At 39.6% G+C, this 26,714-nt stretch overlaps 1 protein-coding gene across 7 annotated transcripts in view; it reads right to left on the bottom strand.

Annotated features, from left to right (window-relative positions):
• Positions 1-23,488, bottom strand: part of FGF10 (fibroblast growth factor 10) — a 66,148-nt gene extending 42,660 nt beyond the window's left edge. The window contains exons 1-3 of one of the 7 annotated variants that reach the window (XM_052778332.1): positions 23,252-23,488; positions 22,766-22,840; positions 22,107-22,506 (exon numbers count right to left, since the gene is read on the bottom strand). In XM_052778332.1, coding sequence (XP_052634292.1) covers positions 22,107-22,443 — 337 coding nt within the window. In that variant the 5' untranslated portion in view covers positions 22,444-22,506; positions 22,766-22,840; positions 23,252-23,488. Of the gene's footprint in view, positions 1-22,106; positions 22,671-22,765; positions 23,128-23,251 lie in introns of those variants that run through there. The other 6 variants (XM_052778327.1, XM_052778329.1, XM_052778330.1 and 3 more) reach the window with 6 other exon arrangements.
• Between the last annotated feature and the right edge of the window lie 3,226 nt (positions 23,489-26,714).

Raw genomic sequence — 26,714 nt, 5'->3', positions numbered from 1 at the left:
ATAACACTACAAGACACCTAATACTCTCCTACAGCTGGGCAGTCAGACCTGGTCATCTTATATAAATATTTCTGCTAAGAAAATGCTCATGAGATGTATGTCAATGATGACATTTTTGTTCATAATTTTAAATAACCAGTTCTCTCATCTTTTATCTTATTGTTCTGGGCCTTGTCTCGCCTTTCTTATCTACTCCTAACTATTTTGTTGCAATATATGTGAACAGAGTGATTATTATTTGGCATACCTTTCTGGACAGCAGCTATAACTGCTTGAATGTGCAAAAAAGTATGCACATTTGGACACTATCAGTGGATACCCAAAGGCTTAGCTTGCAGCATCAAAGATTTTAAAGTTCTTTTAATTTAAAATAAATATGAAGGGAAAGATTTCATACAAATACAAGCTGTTAAGGTTTGGCTTGAATTGATGCAAATAAAATAATACTTTAAAACATCTTTACCTGCCTCTCTGCTTATTGCTACAGCAAAATATGCTAAGTAAAAGGGGAAAAAAAACCCCCAATTACCTAGTTTGCAACAACTGGAAACATTCACAGTGAAACCAGAAATTGTGAAGCTTAGCAGACATTGACTTTAATGAACATTTTGGGACTGAGTTGTTGCAAGTGTTTATACAAATCATTCAAAAAGGAACAGGGCTGGTATTTTTGTCTATGTGGAAATCTTTCTAGAACTTGAATTTTCTTTTAACATTTTTATTCAGTGAAACCCAAACTAGAAAGCTAATGCTCTGAAGAAAGAGTAGTATATGTCTAGACTGACAGCACAAGCCCTTTACAACTGCTGCTGTTGATTTTCAGACAGCTTTATTTCAAACTGGCTTAAATACATTGTATTTTCAAATTTTGACTTACTTTCTTCCTAGGAAAGTGTTTAATTTTACCTTAAAACTTCAGAGATATTCCTAGCTACAATTTCAACCTGTCCGTCTCTTTTTCTGATATGTAATTTAGAGGAGTGTCATGTCTCATTGCACAATCTACATGAAATTAAGAATATTGCAATCGTTTAACTTCTGTTACCCATAATGAACAATTTTTTCAACATGGACATTTCACATCATGTTCTGTTTCAAGATATGTCTTACACTAGTCTACTTACTGATGGGATGGAATAAACAAACAAAACCAACAAGCTACTCAAATTCCTCCCATCAGACAATGACTAATTAAGTGTTAGCGTCCAGGAAGGGTTTCAAACCAAACAAGGAACGAATGGAGCTTGTTTGCCACACTCTTAATCAAAAAACTACTTATGAAACATATAACTGGTCATCTTGATAATTGAAAAATAAACAACAAACATAACTCATAAAAGCTGGGGTCTGCAGATTTTGGCCAACTAAAAGTGCCTGGGCAACTTGCAAGGAAACCAAAGCTGATCCTGCAAACTCCTCCGTCCAAGTGATATTTAACCTCAGGAAAATTATCCAAGTGACTACAATACGGTTTTGATATAAAGAATGAGATCCTTTAAATTGTACATGTACTCTAATTTACAAAAAATGGAAAAGGTCATACTCATTTTGAAAAGCAAGATCTCATCTAACAGAAGATAATAAGGTATGCTAATTGCCATGGGCCAGCTTCTGCCACAAAATATTTAACTCTCATTTTTTGATTTGGACTATGAGTTAAAAGACCTTTTCCCCAGCACACGGTTCTCTTGGGACCAGCAACATCTCACTTGTCCAAAAGGGAAGTTGGCTGCACACGTTCTTGCTTACAGGGAATAAAAGCTCCACTTTAGACTATTCTGTTTTAAAACAAACTCTTTCTAAGTTGTCGTCTTAGAAAAACCTACCATCACATAGCAGTTAATTGCTATTTACAAGCATTATTACATCAACAGCTTAATCCATTTCAATTAATATGAAGTAGAATTCAACTCTCCTTCCACCCACTCTCCCCAAAACCAATATGAAATATAAAGTCAATTTAACACCACTCTGCCAAAATTTAATAATTTCATTAACTTGACTACCTAACACACTTTTGTTACACAACATACTATATTATATAAACATAATTTTTGGCATATGTGTATTTTAATTCAAAACCTGAGTTGGACAGCACAATGCAACATTTGGCAAATCACAATCTTATCTTGGCTTTTGTAGTAATAATGTCTAAACAAAAGTAGCCATTTACTGCCAACAGCAAACAGCAGAACTTGTGTCTTTTCCTTTTCACAATTCACAGTATCATGTTGGCATTTGTTATACATTTCTAAGCACATTTTGACAGCTAAAAATGTCCCACATCATATCTCAATATAATGGCTGGTTTACATTATATTTTTGTATCTAATCCACTTAAAAAAATGATGATCCAATTATTTTTGGTACAAAAGAATTCCTTAGAAATTCCAGTAATTAAATCTAGCAACCTGGAGAATTCCTTGAGTGTCCTATGATTTTTTTTTTTTTTTTGCTGTGATCTCATATAGGCAAATTCAAGACAGCTCCTATGCAAGCAGTGTCCAAGTTGCTTCAAGCATATGAGCCATATCAAACAGATTTAAAAGATTATTGTGCTGCTGCTCTGAAGAAGCAGGAATGAGGTGAGACAGAAGTGAATTGCCACACTTTGAGCTCACTGGCTGACCTTCCAACCCTTCCTCAACTTGTTCCTGCACACTCCAAAGCATAAAGCTGCCTCTTCTCTTCAAAAAGAGTAAAGAAAATGGTGTTGGAATGTAATAAAACATCATAACAAGAGATAGAGGGAAGCAGGTACTTACTTGCCCTTTCATTTCTTTGTTTTGCATAGGAGATAACTGATTTCACTGCAGTTTGGTGTGAAATAAAATAATCTTAAATGAGACATGATTGTCCTGAGGACTGCTTTTGTTTGAAAACCTTATGCTTTCTGTTTTTAACCTAACACTTACAGATTCTATTAAAAAGAGAGCAATGATTTATCAGTATGCTTACACTGCACTCTTGACAACACTTCTGTTTACCCAGTTTTACTATTTTCCCAGTGAAAGTTAGCTTCTGGCTCAACATGGAATTTTCATGGGACAACAGAGAAAAAAATATTTTTTAAATGAGCAAGATGTGATCACAGAACCTCAAAAGTTCTTGACAAGTACAACATATGCAGGTGTTCTACCAAAATTACTTCAAGCTTTTATTAAAAAAAGAAAGATTTGGTACTTTAAATAAAAATAAAGCTTTTAGAAAGGTCTATTTAGGTGTTAAATTTTTGGAGGATAGGTAGGAATCTTTTTCCTTGTATATATGAAAGAAATACCACACACAGGATGTGTGGCAGACCAACAAACTTATTTGAATGCATAAATGACTCATGCAAAATGTACAACCATGTGTGAAGGCTTCGAAATGCAAGCAGAGACTGGGGAAGTGCAGCTCTCCTGCTTTGCTAATGATAGCTTCTCCCAGATTGTTTATGCAGTGTGCTGAGAGTGTCAACTGATGTGGATAGTACTGGAAACTTTCAGGCATAATTAACCTCTGTAGCCCCTTAATGCAGTTTCACCTATAATCCACAGGTCCATATCAGAGAAGAGCAAAGAGTTTCTTCAGGCCCAATTGCAACATTTCACAGAAACTCACTGATTAAAGCCAGATGTACAGACAGTGAAAGAAAAGGAAAACAGAAAAAAAAAAATTGTCATGTGGTGCCCATTATCTCCATATATCAGCTGCAACAGTCCACACTTCTTCTATGTCATCTTGATGCATCGGGGCAGCACTAAGAATAGCTTTTATTGATATATCTATCTTAGAATGGCAGGAACAAGCAAAATTATACCTAAAGGCTTCAGGAAATACTATACTGAAAAGATCTGTCACAATAGGAAAAAAAAATTGTCAACACATTCTTTTCACCCCTCCTCAACACAGAAGCAAGAGCCCTGTATGGATTATATCAAATGCAAATACACAGCCACATAAAACACTCTGTTTCCTAAAGTGCTTTTCTAAACACACATGTGTGTTTAGCATAAAAAAGATACAACTTCATGAAAGAAAGTCTTGGTTGCTCAGCTTGCACTCTATCCAGAACAAATGCCAGTTGTCTTGCTATTCCTGAAAAAAGTCAGGGGAAGCAATGCTTTGCTTGGGGAGCAGAAAACAAGCGTATTTCCTAATGTTTACCCTAAACCCATTGATAACACTGGAGAATGAAGCCAAGGAAGTAAAGGTAGAACTCTGCCCCTTCCCTTCTACATTATGGGACAGAGAGATAATGACCTGTGGGCAAGTTTCTGCATGGAAAGCAACAGTTCTCTGCACAATGTTAAACCATCATGGGTATGCACCCTCATTCTCTAGTATTTGTAATTCAATAACTCTTAGGGACTGAAGCTACCCAAGGACTAGCTGGAACTGTCTATTCCTTGAGCCTCAAGTACTAACTTAGACATTTTACAGACAGTCAAACTGCTTGCCTGAACCAAGAACTTGGACACAGACCTCTGAAAAACACAACATAATCATTCTCTGTGTTTAGCATCATGTCAGTGAAGAGCCTGATTATTTTGGCAAAGAATACTACAACTCTCTTCTGAGCGTTTATTTGCTCACTCTCCAATTCTTTTCCTATTTTGAAATTAGTAAGCTATATATGGAACTTTTATAACCAAACATTATTTCATTTGAAAATATCGATAAATTAATTTAATTTCCCCATAGAAATAATGGGTTTCCACCAAATTTTCAATTCAACCTTCTAAAAATTATGATAAAATTAATTTTTTATACATTTAAAAGAATAAGAGAAACATCTTGTTAAGCTTACTATAGTAAAAAAAAATTCCATTTGGACAGTTTTCATGATATATTTCTAACTAATTCCCACAAAATGTCATGCTTCACCTAAACTGACATTATTCTGGACTTTGATTTTGTAGGAAAGTCTGTTTCAATATCTCATATTCACTCTAATTGGAAAATGCTTTGGCATTTCAACATCTTTAAGAAAGTGGGGAAAACACCCATAAACCCATATTCTCCTTTTAAATTTCAAGTGAAGTCTTATATGCAAATCAATGACAGTAGAACATTATGTGATAAATTGTTTCAATTCACTTTTGTCTACATCAGCTGTATTCTGACCATCACTCTTAACAGAGTACCTCAACCTTTCAACACTCAGCCCTGTCAAACACACTGCAAACCAGGCCCATTTCTATAGCCCATTTCTTTTACTAATTGGGTAGCGGGCAGCCTTTGCCAAGTGGCAGATGTGAGGTCTGTTTGGTGGGTTTATTAGTCTTGGCAATCTTGGAATTCTTCTTTTAGGTCTGGGACATGGTGCACAGTTCTGGTCTAAGACCAGGCACCTAGAAGCCGTTCTAGAAAGGCACGGAAAAGCATTATCTTACAAGAAAAGGGCATGTCTACATAGAACCAGCCAGAAGACCCACAAGAAATACTTCAAATTAAACTGCCCCAGAAATCTATTAAAATTGGGTTTGGAAAGCAAGACAATTACATTTTCAGGGTGCCATACAGGAGGTAGTATGCTCCACCAAGATGCATAGCTTATTAGCCTATGTGGAAGTAGCTACTTGCTTCATGTCCAGAACCAGCAGGAAGATGGTGGGCTATGTCTCAGCACACTGTTCTCTGTTTAGCAATGAACTTGGCATATTAAGTTTAGCACAGGAAAAAAAAGAGAGAATATAATGGCCTCCTACATGTACATTGTGGTGGTGAACTCTAAAGAAGAAAAACTGTGGGGCAGTGAAGGATGCTACTGGGGCAAAAGAGCAGGAGAGTAGTGCTGATTATGAAGGTATTTTGATTAGAAATAAGAATTATTTGTAGCCCTTGGAGGATTGAGATTGTGGAACAGCCTTCAGCTAAGGAGTATGGTGAGGAATTGAACTTGATAAACTTCTGAACAAATTTATATGACAAGCACTGGCGGTAAAGGGGCTATATTGGGGTTCCCAGGAGGTTTTCCTTGGTCCCGCTTTCCTGCGACTTGACACATTTTTAATTAATGGACACACACTGACCAAGTGTAACAAATGCCCATGGCGAGGCTGTGCATGCAGCAGAGCTCCCCAGTCATCATAAACCACACAGCAATGCCGGCCGCTTCCTGATCCTGGGACACAAGGCTCGTCTGACCAACCTGAAGTCATCCACCAAAAGCTGATGTTAAAAGAAGCAGCCAGAGAAAGATGAGTAGAGATATTCTTGGGTACCATAAGTTCACTGGTTACATATGACATGGCTTTGCAGAACTTCGCTGTTCTAGGCCAAGAGCCACAAACCACTCCCCACCTCCCTATGGCTCTCAAAGTGCCGCAGACAGGATGTTTGTAGGCGGGATAGGCCACCTGGAAGTGCCCATCTGGTGGGTGGGAGAGCGTTCGGGAAGTGCAGTGAAGATGCTGTTGATACCATGCATAGACTGCTGTTCCACAGAAGCTGTCTGCTCGAGCTATCCAGTAGGAATGGTTCCAATATTAGCCTTTTGCCTTTGAAATTTATGCAGATAAGGAGAAGACAGAGTTTCTAAGATAGTTGCAGGGCACAAAAGATGAGGAGCTTATTGTGTGAATTCAGAGTGCTCCTGCCTCCCCACATCAGCTTGCAGCTTACAGCACAAAGAATTCTTTTTTAATTTCCTTTTCCTCTTTATCCCACAACTGACCTTTTCCTTTGGCTGTTCCAGCCTTCTGTAAAGCTGACATCTGCAACTCTTTCCAGGATTGGCACAACCCATAAAATCAACTGGTATTTTCTCCTGGACTAGGTTCTAAGGTGGTATTATTACTTTTATAAGGTGCTGAAATTATACTCTTGATAGAAATTGAAATCACAGTGTGAATAAATAGGCTACTTTATATTGCCAATTTCAGAGATATATGGGAAATGCATAACTGAGATCCTGGACTGCTACACTTAGGTACAGGGTCAAAACTCCATCCTCTCTGTTCAAAGTCTAAATGATTTTGGTGATTTTATATCAAATGTCACTCCTTTTAACACTCCCTTTACTTTTTTTCCGTTCTAAAACATCCTGCGTCCCTGTTATGAATCATGACTAAAGGAAAAAAAAAAAAAAATCTATACCAGCCAGTCTTTATCCCCAGATGGGGCTTAGCTGCTCTCCAAACACTCGAGTGTACACTTGCTTAGATAATATCAGCCAGGATGGCTGAAACCTTGTATTTAAGCCAGTAAAGCTAAGATGTGTGATTTTGCATGGGGGAGATTATGGAACGCTAACATGAGCTGGTGAGATTTAGTAACCTCCAGCAGAGGAATTAGAACAAGTTGCTAGAGAGCTTCTCCTCTACTCACCCACTTCTGGTAGTGATTCCCTGATTGCAATAGTCTCTTCATTTTTTCGATGTCAGACCTGTTTTTCTGCCTTTCTGTAGGCAATTTCATTTTATTCCCAGGTGAATACCTTTTCTTTAGTTAAATCTCTCCTAAACACTAACTCATGCATAAAAGCTTAACAATATGAGAAGGAAGCAATTAAAATTATGAATTTAGAATCCATATGAAAAATCTGCTAGTTTTCAGACTGTGCACTTCCAAAAGGACAGAGTTTCTCCAGCTGGTATCTGTAGTGAATACTTTAACAGCACTTAAAACATTTATCTTTCATGATAAAACAAACTCAGTTCCCAAACTCTTCCACAGGATAGCTTATGGGTTCCCAGCAGCTCCTAGCTTTGCTCATTAAGAACAACTCATTTTCAAACATTGCCAATTTTCTTGACTCCACTGGTTGACGGGCATTTTTACCAAGAGAAGACACTTTCCAGTACTTCTGTCTTTAGACAGAACTGCCTATTGGCTCTTTTCAGTCACTTCTGTAGACTTTTCTCCTACTTCCTGTACCTTTAACTAGTTTTAAAGTTGTCATTTAGTCTGTCATACATGTACATCTATGTTGGAGACATACTCTGCTATACAAAACAGTATTACACTTTACCCTTCAATTCCCATTTCTATTAAGAACATGAATATCATCCTTTGTATTGTGAACACAAAACAAGGAACAGAGTAGAATCATCAGTCAATGGATTTATGGTGGAATAAGCTTGAATAAAGATATGAGATAAAATCCTGGTCTTTAAACTCTCTGCCTCAGTCCCTGTCTCTGAAGAAGGGGAAAAAAAGACACAGCCATATTTCAAGATTTGGTTAGCTAATGTCTGTGGAGGTAAAAAAGTCTAACACTGAATAGCAAACCTAACATCTGTAGCATGATATTTCTAGAATTTCTTTAACAGATGAGAATTTTAACTACTTGTTACTTTCATTTTTGCTGCAACTCAACAAACATTCTGCCACTACTTATCAAAAGTCAACATGGAGTTATTGTTCTGAATATAGATGTATCACTACAGGAAAACAGTCTGTTGGCCTGACACAGGACTCTGTAATACTGTCTTTTTCTAAAGAGCTCTTATCCAGTTGAAAAGTTCACCTTACCATATCAGTTATTTTTGTTTAGAGATATTTTAACTTTTTGTTCCTAATGGAAGCCAATTAGAAAAATGAGGGCAAGAGGTTAAACATACATCTGGTCTCCCTATTTAACATACAGGTTTATCTTTTGCATGCTGCTGATGATAATTTAGAAGGGGCACAAAGGAAAAGAAACACTTTCCTGCCCTAACACTTGTATATTTTTCTGTTATGAAAACAACAGCCTCCACTTCTCATTTGACATATGAAATAGCTCTGCCATACAAATCTGTATTTTTCAGCTTTGTGTTTAATTGTTGGAGCCAAGAAAAGGAGGCAAAGAAATAAGACAGATCTTACTTGGGCTGATGCTGTTTAAAAAGTAGGCTATGGCAAGCATGGCTCTCATTATATTTAAGTGAATTAGTCTGTTTCCTTTAAAAAAGGAGGGGGCGGGGGGGGGGGCAGGGAAGGAGAGATTAACAAGCCACCAAGGGCCTGCTGTAAGATTTTGACACTTTTAGTGGCTTGTGACATATGACTTGTGAGTATCAGCTCTCCTTCAAAATCAGAAAACAAATCCACCATTTGGATAAGGAATGCAAAAAAAAAAAGGTAACAGCAAAAAACTCTGCTACAAGGTCATGTTAACTAGGATTCATTAGCAAGGTATTTGTTGGAACAAGAGGATGAGATAAGTTCTTTAACTGAATAAACTCTGAAACTATTATTAGATATCTAGAAGTCTCTAACATTTGTCATCCTTTGCTAGGTAAAGCATATGTTATGGTCCTCCTGAAGACATTAATCTAATGTGTCCAAATACTGTAATAATGACACAGATTTCTACATATTCTCAAGACGTTTCATATTATGAGAGCTTTCACATCATAAACTCAGTAGTGCTCACAGCAATAGCTGCACAAAGATTACACCTGAAAAATGTAAGTGTGCTCCTCAGTTAGGGCCCTTACAGATTCTTTGGAAATTTCATCGTATTGCATCATCATGCAATCTACTCTTGCATTATCAGTATGTCTGTGAGAGTGTAACAAGAGTTTTGCATGTAGAACTTCCATATCTTGGTGCACAAAACACATCTATAAATGAAGAGCTTATATATATATATATATGTTTATATTTATGACTGGCTACTGTGAAAAGCAGAAAGATTCTGAAACTAGCATGAAAAAATACTTAGTTGAAAAACCAACAATAAGAATATTAGAAAATGCCAGACTGAAGTTTGCTCAAACACCAAAATTATGTTCCCACCCCCATTATGGACTTAATAAGAAGTGTCTGGTAACCTCAGCTGTAACTTCTTGTATTAAGCACAAGGTAACAGAAAGTAGTTAGATGTTTTTAACAGTTTTCCTGCTCATCATTACAGATACTTCTTGAGTCTGCATTGGTGTGTGAGCATGGGTACTTGTACTCCTCACATCTGTAGCTCCCTTTTTAAGGATTTTAAACTGTGATTAAGGTTTGGAGGTCCCTGGATAATAAAGCTGACTAACATTTCCTCCACCCGCACAGTAGCAATTTTTTTGTAGCATTATTGAATTTAATAGTTCAGACAGCACTAAAGATCTTCCTGAATATAAGTACTGTGGTTTGCTTTTTTCAAATTTCATTTTGGAGACAGGAGTTGCTATAATTCAGTCTGTACCAAAAAGCTACATCTGTCTTTGTTATGCCCTGACTGCAGTTGAAAACAAAACAAAAAGGTTACATCTTGCTGACCTTTATGGTCTACTGTGTACATTTATAAAATCAGCAAAACCAAAAATGGAAGAGTTCCACAGAAAAATTATTATCGATATTTTACAATAGTGTTTGTCTCCAAATCCTCATCTTTGCAAAATGTTTCCTGTCTCATAAGCAGAATCAGCTGCAAGCAGAGTCCACAAATGCATGTGTGGCAGAACTGAAGGAATAAAGCAAGCATGGTGAATTTTGAGCAAATCTGGATAATGCTTTGAGCAATTATTTGGTGTGTGGTCTGAGGCAAGAAGCCACAGAGAGGCGGAAGTTAATCTTATGTACTCCCCAGCTGCAGATATGTCCTCCTGAGAGCAGACTGCAGCAGGAGACACAGAAGAAATGACCAAGAGACCAGATTAATACCACATGAGCCAAGTGTCAGCCTCATTATATGTGTTTTCACTGAAGTTGAAAAGACTTTAACTTAGATGGCCGTCATTTCAAAGAGAAGTTGTGACATGTAAAAGTAACACTAATAAATTAAACTGAAAGAATAACATCTGTGACACTAAAGGGGAAGTATCAATAATAAAAAAATGGTAGGAAAAGAAATAAAAACCAAACAAATAATTCCAGTAGTTTAATTCCAATGCATAGACAGCATTTCAGGGAAATTAAGGCCGTCCCAAAAATACATAATAGGGCCAAATACAATAAATATTAGGTGGAGATCATGCTCAAATTTCTTCGATAGATAGGCCTGACAGTAAAGAGAAGAGAGTGAAATCACAATTATATTTTAACTGTTTAATCATGGAAATTATATAGATCCTTGAGCTGAAACTTCCTAATGCTCATACCTTTAAAGCAAAATAAATTTTGACATCACTTGTGACTATAATGTTCAAGCTGCACAACCAGATCTAGAGTCAGCTTGACAGAAGGACAGATCCAATCTGCACCTACTCCCATGCTGTTTGGTTAAGAGCTATCTTGCCATTAACTTTTGTATTATGCTATGCAAAAAATTTGTTGAGTTATCTTAACAGATTGCTTGCAAGAGAGACTATAGAATATTTTTTTTCCTGGGGAATCTTTTTTCTAGGCAAAAGACAAACATCTAAGTCTGCTAGAGTTAATAAGCAGCCTACTCTGTCCTGTTCTATAAGAGGATAAAACTGCCCTTGCTATTCCTTATACCCAAAACTTTCTGTAAAAAGAGAATGATTACCCTCAGGGTAGGCTTTTTTTTCCCCTGGCACTCATCACAATGCTACTGGTGTGTTTCACAAATGATTTGTTTTCATAACACCTTTGCTCATGTAGGAAGTATTACTATCCTCATTTTATAAGCAGCAAAGAGCCAAAGAGAGATTAGAGTCTAATATATTTATAAATTTGGGGGTACAATGGATAACAAACATATATAGGACCTGATATTTCATAATACTTAACACTTTATGGTGCTCCCTATATTCAAAGTTTAGTTCCTGCAGACTATCATTGTGCCAAAATGTTCAATATTCTTCCCTCTCCCTTTAAGCAGATTCCTCCTCTGTGTTGCTTGACCATCAGCAGGAGGAGCATGAGGAACTCAGAAGAGTCCCCCAGCTCCCTTTATGCCCAGTGTATCTTCACAGCACATGGTGAAGGACATGAGCCTTTAGTGTCCCACAATCCTGTATCATTATTCAAGCTCTTATGTGTTCCAGTCTTGTTTTGATTAAAAAAAAAAAAAAATCCATTGTAGTCATTAAGAATCTTTCTAAAGTTAAAAAAACCCCCACAAACTCTTCTACAAAGAAAGCTGGTGTTGAACCTTTTCTTTCCCAACCTATTTAGATGGAACCTTGATGGAATAGCTGTTCTGTGAGGTATACCATCCAGCTGAAATGCATTTCCTCATCCAAAGCCCTACAGCAAGGTATTTTACACACCGCATTTACTAATAGTAATCTTTCTGTGTCTTCCATACAGTGATCTCAAAATGTTTTTAGCAATGCCAGTGGGTTCAGTCTTGTAGCTCCTTAACACAATTACCAGCTTTGAAGCACTGGCAGTTGCTGTTCTTGACTGGCTTATGCCATGACAAGAGGAAGTACCAAGGAATAACTAGGTAATATATAGCTGTGACATAGTCTAAATGCCATGTAGGGGATGTACAGACTGGGTTCCAATTACCACTCCTCAGATTATTCAGGCACATCAAGCTGAGAGAAATGGTTCATTTCGCTACATAGTACTTCAAGCAGAGATTTTTGTTAGTATTGTCTCCCCTCTCCTGTCCTGCAGTGTCTTACACTGTAAGTTGGCAATAGGAAATCATCATCATTGCCAGGATGGATAGAATTGCCAGTCTGCATGATCTCAGCATCTCCCTCCATCCCCCTTGGCCTAGGACTAGGGCTGCCCACAAAGCAAAACCCAAGAGAAGCAGCAAAACTGCTTGAATTTAATCTACTTCTGAGCCTCAGAAAGGGCATAATTTGCACTTCCCAGTTCTAACCTTAGTAAATTTTGTTTTAGCTGCTTAAGTGGTTTAAACTATGCATTGTCCTAAGGAGTCATTGCTTGTGTGCACTCAGGGATGCTTGGAAGCAAAGGTGATGCTAGTCTGTGAATAAAAGCTAACAGATGTGACAGCAAACATTACTGTTCATAATACTTGGTGTACTTGCACAACATGTGCCTTCACCCAGCATCTTCACCTGTAAGAAGCTGAAAGAATCATAACTTCGTTCCATTTCTCACATGCTACTCACTTTTCAAGCTATTTCTGCCAGAACCAGGTAAAGTGATAATTTAAAGAGCTTGCAATGGTTTGGATGTCTGGTTGTACCTCAGAAACACCCAGCAAAACTCAGCTTGTACTAACTTTCTGCTCGAGTTTACACGCAGCGGTGCCTTAGTGCAGCCCTTTGGCTAAACTACCTACTGCTGACCCAGCTACCCAGTAAGGGTAGCACCAAAACCACACATGTATCTTTTATGGGAGCAGGTTATCTTTTCAGCATCTGAAGAGCCAGCTGAGCAACCAGGCCTAGACGGTGAAGCAGACTAACAAAAAACGGCCATACCTTGGCTCATGTGGTTATCTCTAGACTCTTTCTGCTGCTTCTTTTCATGTGACCATTAGTTTTGCAGTTGCAGATCCTCAGCACACAATTTCTGTATTGCAGTTATTAGCACTAGTGTTTTGACAAAGGAAAGGTGTCCTGTCATCAGGACATGGGCCATGTGCACCTCCCCACTTCCCCTGAGACAGGGCAGAAGGGCACAGTGAAGTCAGCTAAGCTAACAGTTCAGAGGAAGGTTTTCATTAGCTTCCTTGCCTCCAAGGAACAGGTGCCACAGCTACTAAGATACTTCATGTGGATGAGGGAGGTACTTCAGATTGACATGGTTTACACTTTTCATGTTTACCTCCAGGAAAACCATAAGGAAAAAATAAGTATCTAGGAAATACACAGAGACACAACTTTGTTCTGCTGAAGTCAAAAGACTCTTTCAGTGAATATCAGGAGCTTTAGCATCCCCTAAAATGTCATTAAAATGTATGAGGAGAAGGCGCTAAAACTGCAGTCTTACAAAAACCACTTCATATTAAATACAGTCATCCTATATCCTATTCTAGAGCATATATTCCCTTGCTCACTGTAGTAACAAAATTACTGAATTTATGAACTTGTAACTATGTAACTACTTTGAATCTTAAAGACAAGCTTCCAAAATATGACATACTTGATAACACTAAACATATCAGTCACAAAAATACCCTATTCCACCCTCAAAAGATTAAAACACTTTGAAGTTGAGGATAACTTGATGTCCTTCAGGTATATGTTTCTCATAACAAATAAAGTGTATAGTAATAGCATAGTGAAAAATTGAAGAAAACCCAACCAGCCAAAACCCCCAACTTTTTTCTTCTTTAACACAGGTTTGCTTGTGGCTCCTTTAAATAGCTTATTACTTCCAAGGGCAAGTTTACCCACCCTTCTGCTTGCAAGTAGTCTGTAGCGACTTTGACATTAGGAATAAAGCAGGTTATTAATCCTCTTGAAGAGGATAACACGAAGAAGAAAATCCCTGAGCATGTACCAAATAGTATCTATAGAATAAGGTCAGAGAAGACACAATGAAATTGGGAGTGGAAAGAGTTTATATCCCAAAACCGATTACACACTTTTAGACTAATTCAACAGGCACCTTAATGGCTTCATAAGTTAGTCTGTGAGCAAACTGATGATGCAGTGAGATGCGACAAGACACTTCAACATCACTGACAGTTCAGAGCTGCCAAAATGGGTAACCCACACTCCCCTTCTCCCCACTTCTCTCCCACTCATGACACATGCTGCCCCTATTTCTCTTTTTCATCCTTTCTAGTGTTGCTCTGGCACTCGTCACACTTCCCATCCCCTTCCTCTAATGCGGGCACGATATCATTGATTTATACCCAGCCTCCACTTAGTACCGTGCCTTGATTCCAATTAAACAACATCCTGAATGCTTCCAAAATGCTTCAGCATTCCCTCCCCAACTCCCACACACACTGACTAAAGCTGCGCAGATGTGCATCAGCAACCTGAAAAAAAATTTACATTTCCTTTATTTCTATGCAATGTTTGAACCTCTAATATCAGTGGCAGAAGAAGGAAGAGCAACTAGAATCCTCAGGCCCCTTCATTTTCACTTCTGCTCCCCATGTAGGAAGAAGAGTCAGGAACTGCAAAAAACAACTAAGTTTATTGTCCTTCACATATGCTTTCCACCATGAAAGGAGTAGGCATCATATTGCTTTACTAAATCAAGGTTTATGAAAGATCTGATCTTTGGTTTTATATAAAATTCATGAACATTCATGTTTCTAGTATTTGTAGCCTTTTCCTCTCTTGCACAACACCAGAAATTATGGAAGAGGAGAGGGAGAAAAGGAATGAAACTTTTTGGTGTAGTTTCACATTTCCTTTTTCTTGAAAGTCAGCTTCAATGCATGTGAAAATTCCTCTTTAACTGTAGAAGACATACACTACTGACAGATTATTTAGAGGTAAATGTGAAAAGGGACAGGCTAATAATTCTTTAGGCTAACTATAAAATAGGGGAATGCTTCACAGCTGACACTGTGAGTATATCAAACCAGTAATTGGATGCACGTGTTAGTAGCAGTAAAAAGGCACTGTCCAGTTGTCCACCTTACATGGGAATCTACTTTGAGCGTATTCTTTGATTTACTGTTGCAATTAGAACTGAATGTTCAAAGAAAGAACACAAGTGACCTAATTTAAAAGCAAAGAATGTCTTTAAAGCCATTATTTAGTGTGTGACCTGGCTCACTTGTAACCATTTCTTTCCCCTGCAACTTCCATTGGTTGCACTGTACTCATGAAGTAGCATAATCAGTTTTAATAACCACTCAGCTAATGAATGCAGTTTTAATATCCATTCAGTGATTAAAGATTAAGCCACTTCCTCCTCACTCCTACCCTTGAAGATTTTAATTTTCTTCATAAACACAGAGAGTTTTCCCAGGCTGACTTTTGAAAAGTCATGTAACTGTGTTTCCTGTCTCCTTTTTACTATGTTGTAACTAACAGAGATGTTTTACAACAAACTGGCACTAGAAACAGAAGCAATTAATGCAGCTAAGAAAGGATCTTCCTAGTTAATGGAACTAGATGCCAAGTACCATTGACTACTTTTCCGTGTTCAAAGCATCTGAGCAATGAAAGGCTGCAAAATATTAAAATATTGCATCAAAATAAGTTGTCAAAGTAAAAGGAGAATTCGTTTGGTAAGTACGTACAGTTAGACTAGTGGTACTAGCACACCTACCGACCAAAACCCATACGTGTGCTAACATTAATTAAATGCATCCTCCATTTCTGATCTGATAATTTGGTTTTCATAGCCCAAAGCAAGCAAAGATTACTCTTCCATGCAGTCTCATCAAGCTGGCATTGCTTGTTAATGCTGATAAACACTCAAACTATTTGTGCTGTTCAAAGTGGCAAAGAGGTCATTGGTTGATAAACCCCAGAATATTAGGGTAAGGTAGTTCAGTGTCTTATGGTGACTGCAAGTAGCGGCAGCAAGTGCTCGAAATGTGCAAACTGAAATTTCAACTCAGTGCTGTTTTGGGGAAGGGATTCAGAAAGCTCTTCAGGAAACTGAGAAAACAAACAAAAAAACCAGGCCGTGAAGTGGGCATTATAACAACTCCCAAGTTGACCAAATAATTTCTCTGCTTTGCTGACACTATTTCTATCATCCCTAATATTAAGCTTAAGAACAGAAATACAATATGGTTTACAATGATTTTTTTTTTCCTATTTAGAATCTTCCTTGTGCAATTATATTACTTTCTCAGAGGAAAAGTCAGGAATCCACCATGACAGATGCTGCCCTGTGTTCATACAGGTACCTGCTATTTTTAACTTAAGACACACAGGTTAACAAGATTTGCTCATAGAAGGGTTTTTCCTTTTCCAAAATGAATGGCTCTGCAGAATAAATAAAAACTCCCCTATTGCAAGACCTGATCTGACTCCCACTTGAAGTGAAAAGGCCCCTATTCACACACACAGCTCAAAGACATCTGAAAGTCATCTTAAAATACCTTATTTCAAAACAGAGGATCTTATCCTATGAGTGAATGCATCCAAGATGTTTCAGAAGTGTAAGCACATTCTATAGTGCTCACTGAGTTAACACCATCTTCAAGGAACCTTTGACGTAGCCACTACTTGAGAAGCCTCCCATTAAAACAGCAGCATGGCATCTATAAGCCTGCATGCCCCTTGGTTTCCTTCTTGTGAGGTTTTAAGAACAAACTTCCAATTGCCCCTAACTCTTTTTTTTTTCTTTCTTTTTTTTTTTTTTCCTTCCCCAAGTGGTTATAAGTTAGATTTATGAAGACAAAAAGACTTCTTACAACTGTGTATTTTGAACAGATTTATGACAGGGCTACAGAATCAGCACGGAGGGTCCACAAGGCAGGAATGCAGTAGGGGTAACAGGAGAGTGTCATGTAGACCTTAAATAGTACAATTCTTTCCACATTCATAAATCCTAAGTGCCTAAGGTTGTATACTGTTGGTTATAAATTATGCAACTGAGTTTTCCAGAAAAAAAAAAAAACTTAAAGTGAGAAATCATCTCCATAAGAACTTATACATTTCATATTAAAGAACCTGTTTCAAATTACTTCGCTAAAAGAGTATTATTTCCTATTTTAAGTCTTTTGATTGGTAAAAAAATAAACCAGATCTCTATGGAGAGTAAAACAACAAAACACATATGCCTACTGATTGGTCTTCAGAAAAACAGAGAAAAGTTCTCACATTAATTTACAAACACCAGCTCACGATGATTCGATAACCCCAAACAGCTAGCTTAAAAAAAAAGTTCAGTAGCAAAAGAACATGTTTTACCAAGTATTCTAATCTGGTTTGAGCTCTACAGCTGAGGTTAAGGTACCTATCAAGCTTTATGATTTTATTACACCTGAGGTGTTATCAAACACATGAGTATCAAACTAAGCGTACTTAAAACACATTTAATGCTATTTTAATGTATATAACCCAATACATAGTACAAATCTGTATTTGTCATGTATATGTGCGCACACTTAGAACCCTCAGTAGTAATGTTCAGCATTTCTAGTAATTAGAGTGGTTCTTTACAGTCTTTTGGGCTACAGAATGAGGCTCAAAACTTTCTTGCTGTTAGTCACTATATTGCTAATCTGATCCCACACTAACTAAAGCAAAACCAAAGACTATCAGGGTCTGCAGCAGATCCTAAAGCTATGTATAAAAGATAACTGCATACTCAGGGGAAAAGTCTGGGGTAGCTTAGCTTGTGAGAAGTAGCTAATTATTTAACGCTAGCCCCCCCCCCCCCCCCCCCCCCCAGTAAACGCTCTCACTCTGCAACTGCAGTGCCTTTGCACTGTTTGGATTTACCCACTGTGGATGCTCAGAAGACCAATTCATAGAATCTCAGCTGGTGTAAGCCCTTTTAGCTTTGCTTGAGCTAAATTAGCTCATACAGCTGAGGATTCAGCCCCTCCTTGTCCACCTACGTGGCGCAGAGGTGACACCAGACAGTGGCTGTGCCGCCATCTACCGTAGGTTTTGCATAGCACTGCTTGGTCCAAAGCCCGCAGGAATCGCTCCAGCAATGCTTCCCACTAACATCCAGGCTCAATGACACAGACTCCACTCCCTAAACACGTACCTAAATAACGGCCCGATCCTGCAATCCTTGCTCAGGCAGAACTCCCCCTACACACTGCAGGTTAGCTGCTGCTAATTAAGCACTGCATATTGTGTTCACATTCTTCAGCTACTAAGATCTATCCTGTAAATTTGAAGTCTGTGTGCTTCACAGCACTATTAATGGTTGCCTTAAAAGTAAATTGAACATAGTATAATACTCAAAAATACAGTCAAGTTTTCCTGAAACAGCTTATCCTATATCATGTAGCCCAATGCATGCCATCCATTAAACCCAAAGACTTTCATTATCTTCAGGAAAGCTTTCTGGGTGCAAGTCAAGTCAGGATCTGCACACATGCAGTTCTTTCTCAATTTTAATATATGGCTTAAGCTTCTCTTGGTCATCCCAGATCCGAAGTTATAGTGAAAGCTTTTGTTATTGCTCTTTGGAGGCTTTTTGGTTTTGTTTTTCCCCCAACAAGTACCTAAGTCACCAGAAAGCAGCACAGCTCTCCTTACTCATGCATGCAAACAGCTCTATCAGTAACAGGGCAAGGGACTTCACAGCTGTGGTGCTGCAGGATAAGCTAGTAGTTGCATTTTGGGGACAGATTTCCAGATGTAAGTAACAATAAAACAAAACCTAAAAAGTGTCCTACTTCTATCTAGTGGCAGACACACTCCAGCTGTGCCAAATACTGCAAGTTCACCCAGCCTCCTGACAGAGCAGTCAGAAGCCACCACTGTTCCCATTGCCCTATAGGTACAGAAAGGCTGATGGAATAGTTCCAAGCAATCAGGTTGGAAAACGTCTGCCAGAGTAAACTTCTAATTTAGCGCACTCTGCACAATATTTATAGAACAAATCAATGAATGCTGCTTGAGCCATTTAAAGGCTGGAGACTAAATTCTGTTTTCTGAATGTTTATTCTGACTTTCTCCAACTGTTCTTATTTGACAGTGCTTCATTGGCTGCCAGCCATGAAAGCTGTTGTCTAATTACACAACATGTCATGATCTTACAGCCCTACAGATAAGGCTTTACTGCAGCATAAATGGATTTTAAACATTAGCATATGAGAAAAGAAAATTAGCCCCCAAATTAGAATATTTCAAAGTCTTGTGTGTCAATAGTCACTATTTTTTGTTCAGGAAAGCATGGTTTTGAAAGAGGAACTTGCATGAGAGATTAAATAGCCTTTAATGTTAAACAGGCTACAATTTAGTGGGCTGGCTGGCTAACCCTTTATGCGTGGCAGAAATCTATTCACATGTAATTACATATTTTAGACTATCTTGAAGATACCATATATTTGCATGGAATCAGTCCAGCTGGGGATTACGGCAGTATTATGATGGCACAGCTACACATGAGGTTATGAAAAAGCATAGATTTGCTGAATCTTTTGCAACACTTTTCTACACAGACACCCTTGAAATAAAGGCACAGTGAATATATTCTTGAATGGTCTCAGACTATAAACTTTCACAGAAAACACAATTTCACATTGCAAATTATAATGACTATTAAAGAAGAACGCACAACTGTTTATCTTCTGCTAACAAGATCCTAATTGTTTTGTATTTAAAGATGTTGTACACTAGGTCTGACTTTGTGATGTAAGTGAGGTTGCCAAATTCTAAGTTTTAAGATGATGGGAGTGCTTTCTTCGCTCACTGCACATAAACTTGAGGGACAGGATACAAATATGTATAATAAATGCATTGTTTTACTTTTATATGAAACAAATTACATTCTCCTCTCTTTCAGTAGATACTCTACAGATGTTACAATAACCATGACATCACCAAGAATGCCAGTTCTCTTTCTGATGCACTAACTGGAAAACGAGGAAAAAAGAATCACACCCTATAGTTGGAGGGGGTTGTTCTTGCACGCAGGCTGAAAGAGTAGAAAGATGTCTATGTGCATTTCAGTGTATTCTACCTCTCCTTTGCAAGATCTCACAGAAGCTCATGCATGTGTGCAACTTTACTCACTGAACAGTTCTGCTGGCTAAGTGGGACTGCTTAGATGAGTAGTTACTTCTCCAAGTACACTGTTGTCAGACTGGGCTGCTTATAGCCTTTTTGGCAGCAATGTTCTACACAGAATGGCTTGATGTTCTTGGAGATGAACACAACGCTTTCAGAATCCCATTTTAGGGGAATGATGCTGTCGCCCTCCACAAACAAAAGTAATCTACGAAATACAGTGCTAGGACCTCATTCCACACAAATTCATCAAAGTGAAGCCTTCATCACAGCTCTGTTTTTCAAGCATTTGGCTTCCTATGAAATACAGAAAGGACGGTGGTAAGATTCAGCTGCTTCGACATTTAAAGCTTTTACAAACACTAAGTGTGTGATAAAGTATGATGTTGCAAGGTGGAGCAAGTGGAGTAGTGACATATGATACAGCAGCCCTCTCCTCCCTGTTTGTAAGCCTATATTATGGGTATTTAATAGAAATACAGCTGAATTAACAGTAGTGTCTATCATACAGCAGGGCAACCTGCTGAAGGACTCCATCCTTCACACATTAGCTAACAAGAGATCTACTTAAGGCACTGTAAGTTGCTTTAATTCAACAGAAGATTTATCCCCAGGTTTATCCGGATTTATGCAAAACAACCCAAGAACCACAATGTGGTTCTCCACCAGTGAAGCAAGTCAGAGAGTTTCCTCCAACAGTTGCATAACAGAGCTTACTTTCTCTGCATGCTACTACAGTGGGATGCAGCCACTCAGGAGTTACAATGCAATATATTGTGATTACTACAGTTACTTCAATTTGAGATTGCACAGGGAGGAAAACCGAATAAACGTTACGTTTCTAGCACTGACAGCCAAAAATACATTACCAGAAGCATGCTATTATTGAAAACCTAATTAGTACTAGAGAAAAGCTCGAAACTTCAGCCATGGAAAGAGCCGTATGACTTTTGCTTTGAAATAATTTCTTTAAAAAAAAAAAAAAAAGTGACAATGAAACGCGTGAGGTCTGCGCGGACCCAGCCCCAGATGTTTACCATGGAGCGAGTCGCGGTACAGCGGGCCGGGAGCGGCGGGGCGGGCGCCGGGGACGCGCCGGGCACCCGCATCGTCTCCCCGCGGGCGGCTGCGCGGCCGCGCAACGCCTCCCCGCGCCCGCGCAACGCCACCCGCACGGCGAAGAGCAAACCCGGGCAAAACCCCAGCCCGAAGGACCCCCCCCGCCCCTCTTCGGGGCTCGGGGAGGAGGGAGCGCGGAGCAGACAGCTCTTGCGCGGCTCGGGGAGAAGAGCGTGTGTGTGTGTGTGCGTGCGTGCGCGCGTGGGGGGAAATCGATGCATTGTTTCAATACAGCGTTCTCGTCAAGGCACTTTAATGACAGGGGATAATGATTTTCAGATTCGGGAGACAATGCCCCCCCCCCCCCCCAGCTCCGCGCCACATCCTTACAAGTCTTTCTAATTTGCTCTTCTGCCAGGCGAAGAGACGAACTGTGGTGGGCGAAGCCATTTGCAAAACAAACGTAACGGGAGAGATGGGCAGAAGCGGGCTGGCGGGGAGCGGCGTCCCGCAGGAGCCCACCCCACCTCTGCCCCGCGCCCCCTCCCCGCCCAGGCGTCACCCTCCCCTTCCCTCCCCAGCGAGGGGCCTGGGGGGCTCCGGGGCCGGGGCTCTGCCGCCGCCGGGGCGCTGGGGGCGGCCGGCAGCCGCTGCCCGGCAGCGCGGCGGCAGAGCGGTACTTACTGAAGGGGCAGTTTTCCTTCTTGGTGCCGCTGACCTTGCCGTTCTTCTCGATCTTGAGAAAGTACTTGTTGTAAGAGTAGAGCTTCCTCTTGCGCACGTCTCCTTGGAGGTGATTGTAGCTCCGCACGTGTCTCCCCGCACTGGAAGGAGAGGAGAAGGACGAGGGGAAGGAGGAGGATGATGAAGAAGAAGAGTTGGTGGCCTCCGGGGACAGCATGTCCTGGCCGAGGTCATGGCAGGTGACAGGCACAGAAGACGCCAAGAAGAGCAGCAGCAAGCAGCAACGAGGCAGGTGGGAAAAGGCTGAGGCACCATTTGTCAGTATCCATTTGCACATTGTACTGAAACTCTGGGCGCTGGAAAATGTCTTATCGAATGAAACATACTGGAAGGGTAAAACCTGGTAAAAGGCAAGTGGAGAGCCGGTGGTTGCTGCTCCTGGTTAGATCCCTCTGAGCTCTGATCTGGCCTGAAGTAAGTGCACCAACATCCATAACTCAGGGGACAGATCGCCTCAGAAGTTGCTGCCTTTTAATCCTTCGAGTCCTCCCTCAGAAAAAAGAGCTGTTGGGTTTTTTTGGGGGGGTTGCTGTGGTTAATCCTCTTTCCTTTTTCTCTTCCCCACCCCCCCCCCCCCACATACACACACACTCCCCAACCTGGTTTGAGGCTTCCCAGTAGTTATTTTGTTCTCTTCCTCACTCCTTTCTTCACCATCTTAGATGCAGAAAGGTCTGAAAAATAGATGACAGCAAAGTGAACAACAACAAAACTAAATAATAACCAGCGGAAAGGGATGCTGGAAGGGATTTTTCACACATACCCCTTTACACACACTCATACACTCACACTTCGTGGCTTTGCACCTTCTTCTGATCCCCACCCCCTTGCAAATCCCAAGCCAGTTGCACAACTCGTCCTTTCTCACTGACAACCCCAGAGGAGGCAGTTTCTTTGTTTTGCTTTGAATTCTCCAGAACAGTATTAAAAAAAAAAAAAAACAACCCAAAACAAAAAACAACCATCCAGAAAGAGAGAGGGAAAAATCCTAACTTGTCGCCCCCCCCACCCCCCGCCCCACTTCCTTTCCCTCCCCCTGTGGTTGTAAACAGGTTGGAAGCTGTAGCCTAAATGTCAGCGATTACAAGTCAGAGGTGGGATGTGCCTCTGGTGGTCAGCCCTTATTTGCAGGGGGTCAAGCAGCGGTGGGACATCTGAAACCCTTTTGCAGCTGGAGCGAGCGGTGCCTGCTGCGGAGGGAGCCTCGGGAGCTGCCCTCGCTTCCTCCCGGGCTGCAGCGGCAGCAGCCGCCGCCGGCTCGCTGCTAATTGCTCCTAAAGCGTTCTTCTCCTCGGAGCGCCGGCCACCGGCATGGCTTGGAGACTCATGCTTTACTAATTTCCCTGTCTTCCAGGCTGAACCAATCCCCTCTAGGGAGGCTTCCCTCCCCCTTCACACACAGCCGCCGCCCCCCCCCCCCCCCCAAGAAACTTGTTTTCTAGCGGAGGATTTTATTTTATTTTGTTGGCAGTGAAGTGCTTGAGAAAGCCACCTGGAACTTGTTGCCTGCTAGATCTCCCCCTCCCCGCCCCCCCGCTGGAGGAGGGGTTGGGTGGAGAGGTTGGAAAGAAGTATATACTGCAGGCAGACCCTGGAAAAGCAGATTATATGCTGGTCAGAGTAAAAAGGGAAGAGGCATAATTAGCTCCTTTTCCTTCTTCTTTGCCAGCTTCCATGGAGGTCTTTCTCCCTCCTTTAATGAATCACTGATTTCTCGCTTCCGTTGCTGAAATAAAAAGTTCACACTTTAGCCTGCTCTTCCTTTTAAGCCTCTCACGATTTATTGTGTCTCTTTCCCCACCCTCACCCTCCTTGTCTCAAAAGAAATCAGGGCCCTAAATGACCATTTTCTAATTGCTAACATGAGTCATTTACTGAATCACGCATCTGACTTGAAAGCAAAAGGGGCTTTATTGGGATTGCAAAGGTTTCACCATAAAATCTGTCTGAATATTTTGCTGTCTTTTTTTTTTTAAACTAATGCAGTTTCCTTTGCCAGAAAGAAACAAATTTTCCATTTTCAAGGCTATTTTAAAGAGATTTTTCAAGCTATTATTTTCCTGGAGGGGCATATGTTGTTGGTTTTTCCTTTGATTCCATCCCTGCTAATGGATTTGTCATTTCACATACTGAAAGTTACGACAGATTCATATTTCTAGCCCATCACTGAACTGTCAACTTTCCCAGTAATTAACAGGCATCTTCTATATGATGTACTATCTTTTAACACCAGAATAAGGGATCAGGGACTGACAGGATATGGGCACCATGCAAGACATTATATTTTGGTTCAGTATTTAGTATTGTAAAATAACTGTTTTGGAATGCAAGTAGGTGGAACATTTGCTAAGAGAATGGAGTAGGGGAGAAGTGAAGCGGTACCGAAACACAGTGAGTAGCTCAATATATAAACCCAGAACTTTTCTGAAATAGAGGCACTTTAATAATGCAGATCAATGGAATGCAATGGAAAACCGTCTATGCAATTACATTTGGCATTTGGAGTAAATCTTAATTTAAGCAACAGAAAATGCAGAAAAGAACAAGTAGTTCTAAAATTAGACTGATTCATTAGATTAGGATGTTAAATATATTGTTAACTTCACAACAGAAATTAGAAATTATTATCTCCAATTATGGTGTTTATTCTGGAGAGAATTGGCTCCTAAATTTATGTGTTCAGCTTATGGGGGTGGCATTTAAACAGCCTTAAAAATGAAACCATTTAATGTTAGAATCAATATGTTTTATGATGTTGTTTATGGTACTTCAGAGTATTTATTCTGCATGTATTTGCACCGAGTGCAAAGCATTTCAGAAAAATTTTTGTGAATCTGATTTAGGCTTTCCTTTTGTGGCAACCAATAAAAAAAGGAAATAAAACCAAAATGAAAAGCAAAAGCCTACTTTTTGGTGAATGCCTGACAGCTTACATGTATGTGAGCTACAAGGCTGATGTCAGTGTTTGCTTGGTGTCCAGGTCATGAAGGGTACAACATGTTATTTCTAAAATGGAAGTCCTTTTAATTCCAACAACTTAAATCATAGATAATGACTATAATGTGTTAAAATTATACATTTGAAGATTTTTTCATTTTTTCTCTTTTTCCTGTCAAATACTGGAATATGAATCAGCATTTTAGGATGTCTGGTGGCAGGAAAAAATAGTAGTTTGTGGGTCAAACCGATATATTTAAGCCCTGCTCATTAAAAAAATAGGTACTGTCTTGAGTTTCCTCAAGAAGAGTTCTGCTTAGACCTATTTCTAGCTTGTGATTGGTTGTATGTTGTTTTTAAGATCTGCTGGTTAAGAACAAAGCCCACATATCCAGAATTTCATATTAAATCTGCTTCTGGCAGGTGCAATTTTCAGTGCAGTACTTAAAACTCCTACAACGCATAGAGTCCTTTTCTATCCCGTGTGATGACAGGGAGGGCATTTACAAAACAGAGTCCAAATGAAAAGCTGACATAGCTTTTTAGATTATATCTCATTCTTTTTTCTACCTTCTGTATAGCCTTTCTTTTATAGCACAGTTGAATCCCTAAATACCCCATTACTTTGTATTGTCAAGTCACCTCTTAGGTTAGCCTGAGAAAGCCTGAGAAAAGTTCCACAGGAAAGATGCACTATTTAACGGAATTCAATCTGTCCCAATAGATTTGAATCACTAACATAAATGTATGAATGTAGATTATATCTCTGTAATGAGGCCTGAATCATTCTCAGTTACTTCAAAGGACTGAAATTCAACCTTCCTTTTTAGCAGCAACAATCAGACCTTAATGGGTTCCTTTATTAATTGTTCCATTGCTAAACTTGAAAAGTGGCTGCCTTCAGTACAGGTCCTAGACTAGAAACGGTACCTGCTGCTTCTAAAACAGTGTTTCTGTTTTGCCTTTCAGCGCTCTAAGATTCTGTGAAGTTTCCTGCACTGCGGTTTTATAAATGCTGAATTACATTGACCCATCCAGAATGAAATAAAGAAAACCCTTTCTAAAAAATGTGCAAAAAGTAGAAAATATATTTTCAGAATTTTCTTTTCAGGCTGTTTTCTTTCCAAAGAATGTTCAGGGAAATGAGTTGTACAGGTGAATTTTAATGAAAATGGTCTAAACAAAATATTTTTTTTGATACTTGTAGCAGTAGCTTAGGTCATGTTTCTGTCGTTTGATCAGCAAGGAGGGATGTCTTGGCATTTTTTTGTTTGTGTTTTGGTTGTTTGTTTTTTCTTGTTAAGTAGATGACTTGAATCAGAGATGGAATATTTTAAGATAGTTGGAATAGATTTTGCCTTGTATGATTTCCCTTGGGCAAGGCATTATCTTTTCTGGTGTTGTAAATAAGTTCTGTCTGTGCCTTTGAGTGTTAATATAATCAACTCACTCTCAGATGTCACCAGCCCCTCAATTTGGATTGCTAGATAGCAATCATGACCATTTGCTGCTTACAGTATGATGAGAGATGCACATGCATCTTCCAGTCATGGGACCCAATTCTGTTCTTATTCAAGGCATTGGGAAATTTGCCACTGATTTCATTGAGAG

This window comes from Harpia harpyja, chromosome Z (assembly GCF_026419915.1).
Source record: "Harpia harpyja isolate bHarHar1 chromosome Z, bHarHar1 primary haplotype, whole genome shotgun sequence".
In the NCBI taxonomy this organism is placed as follows: domain Eukaryota; kingdom Metazoa; phylum Chordata; class Aves; order Accipitriformes; family Accipitridae; genus Harpia; species Harpia harpyja.
The sequence above is the reverse complement of the archived record's forward strand: the minus strand, read 5'-3'. Positions and strand labels throughout refer to the sequence as shown.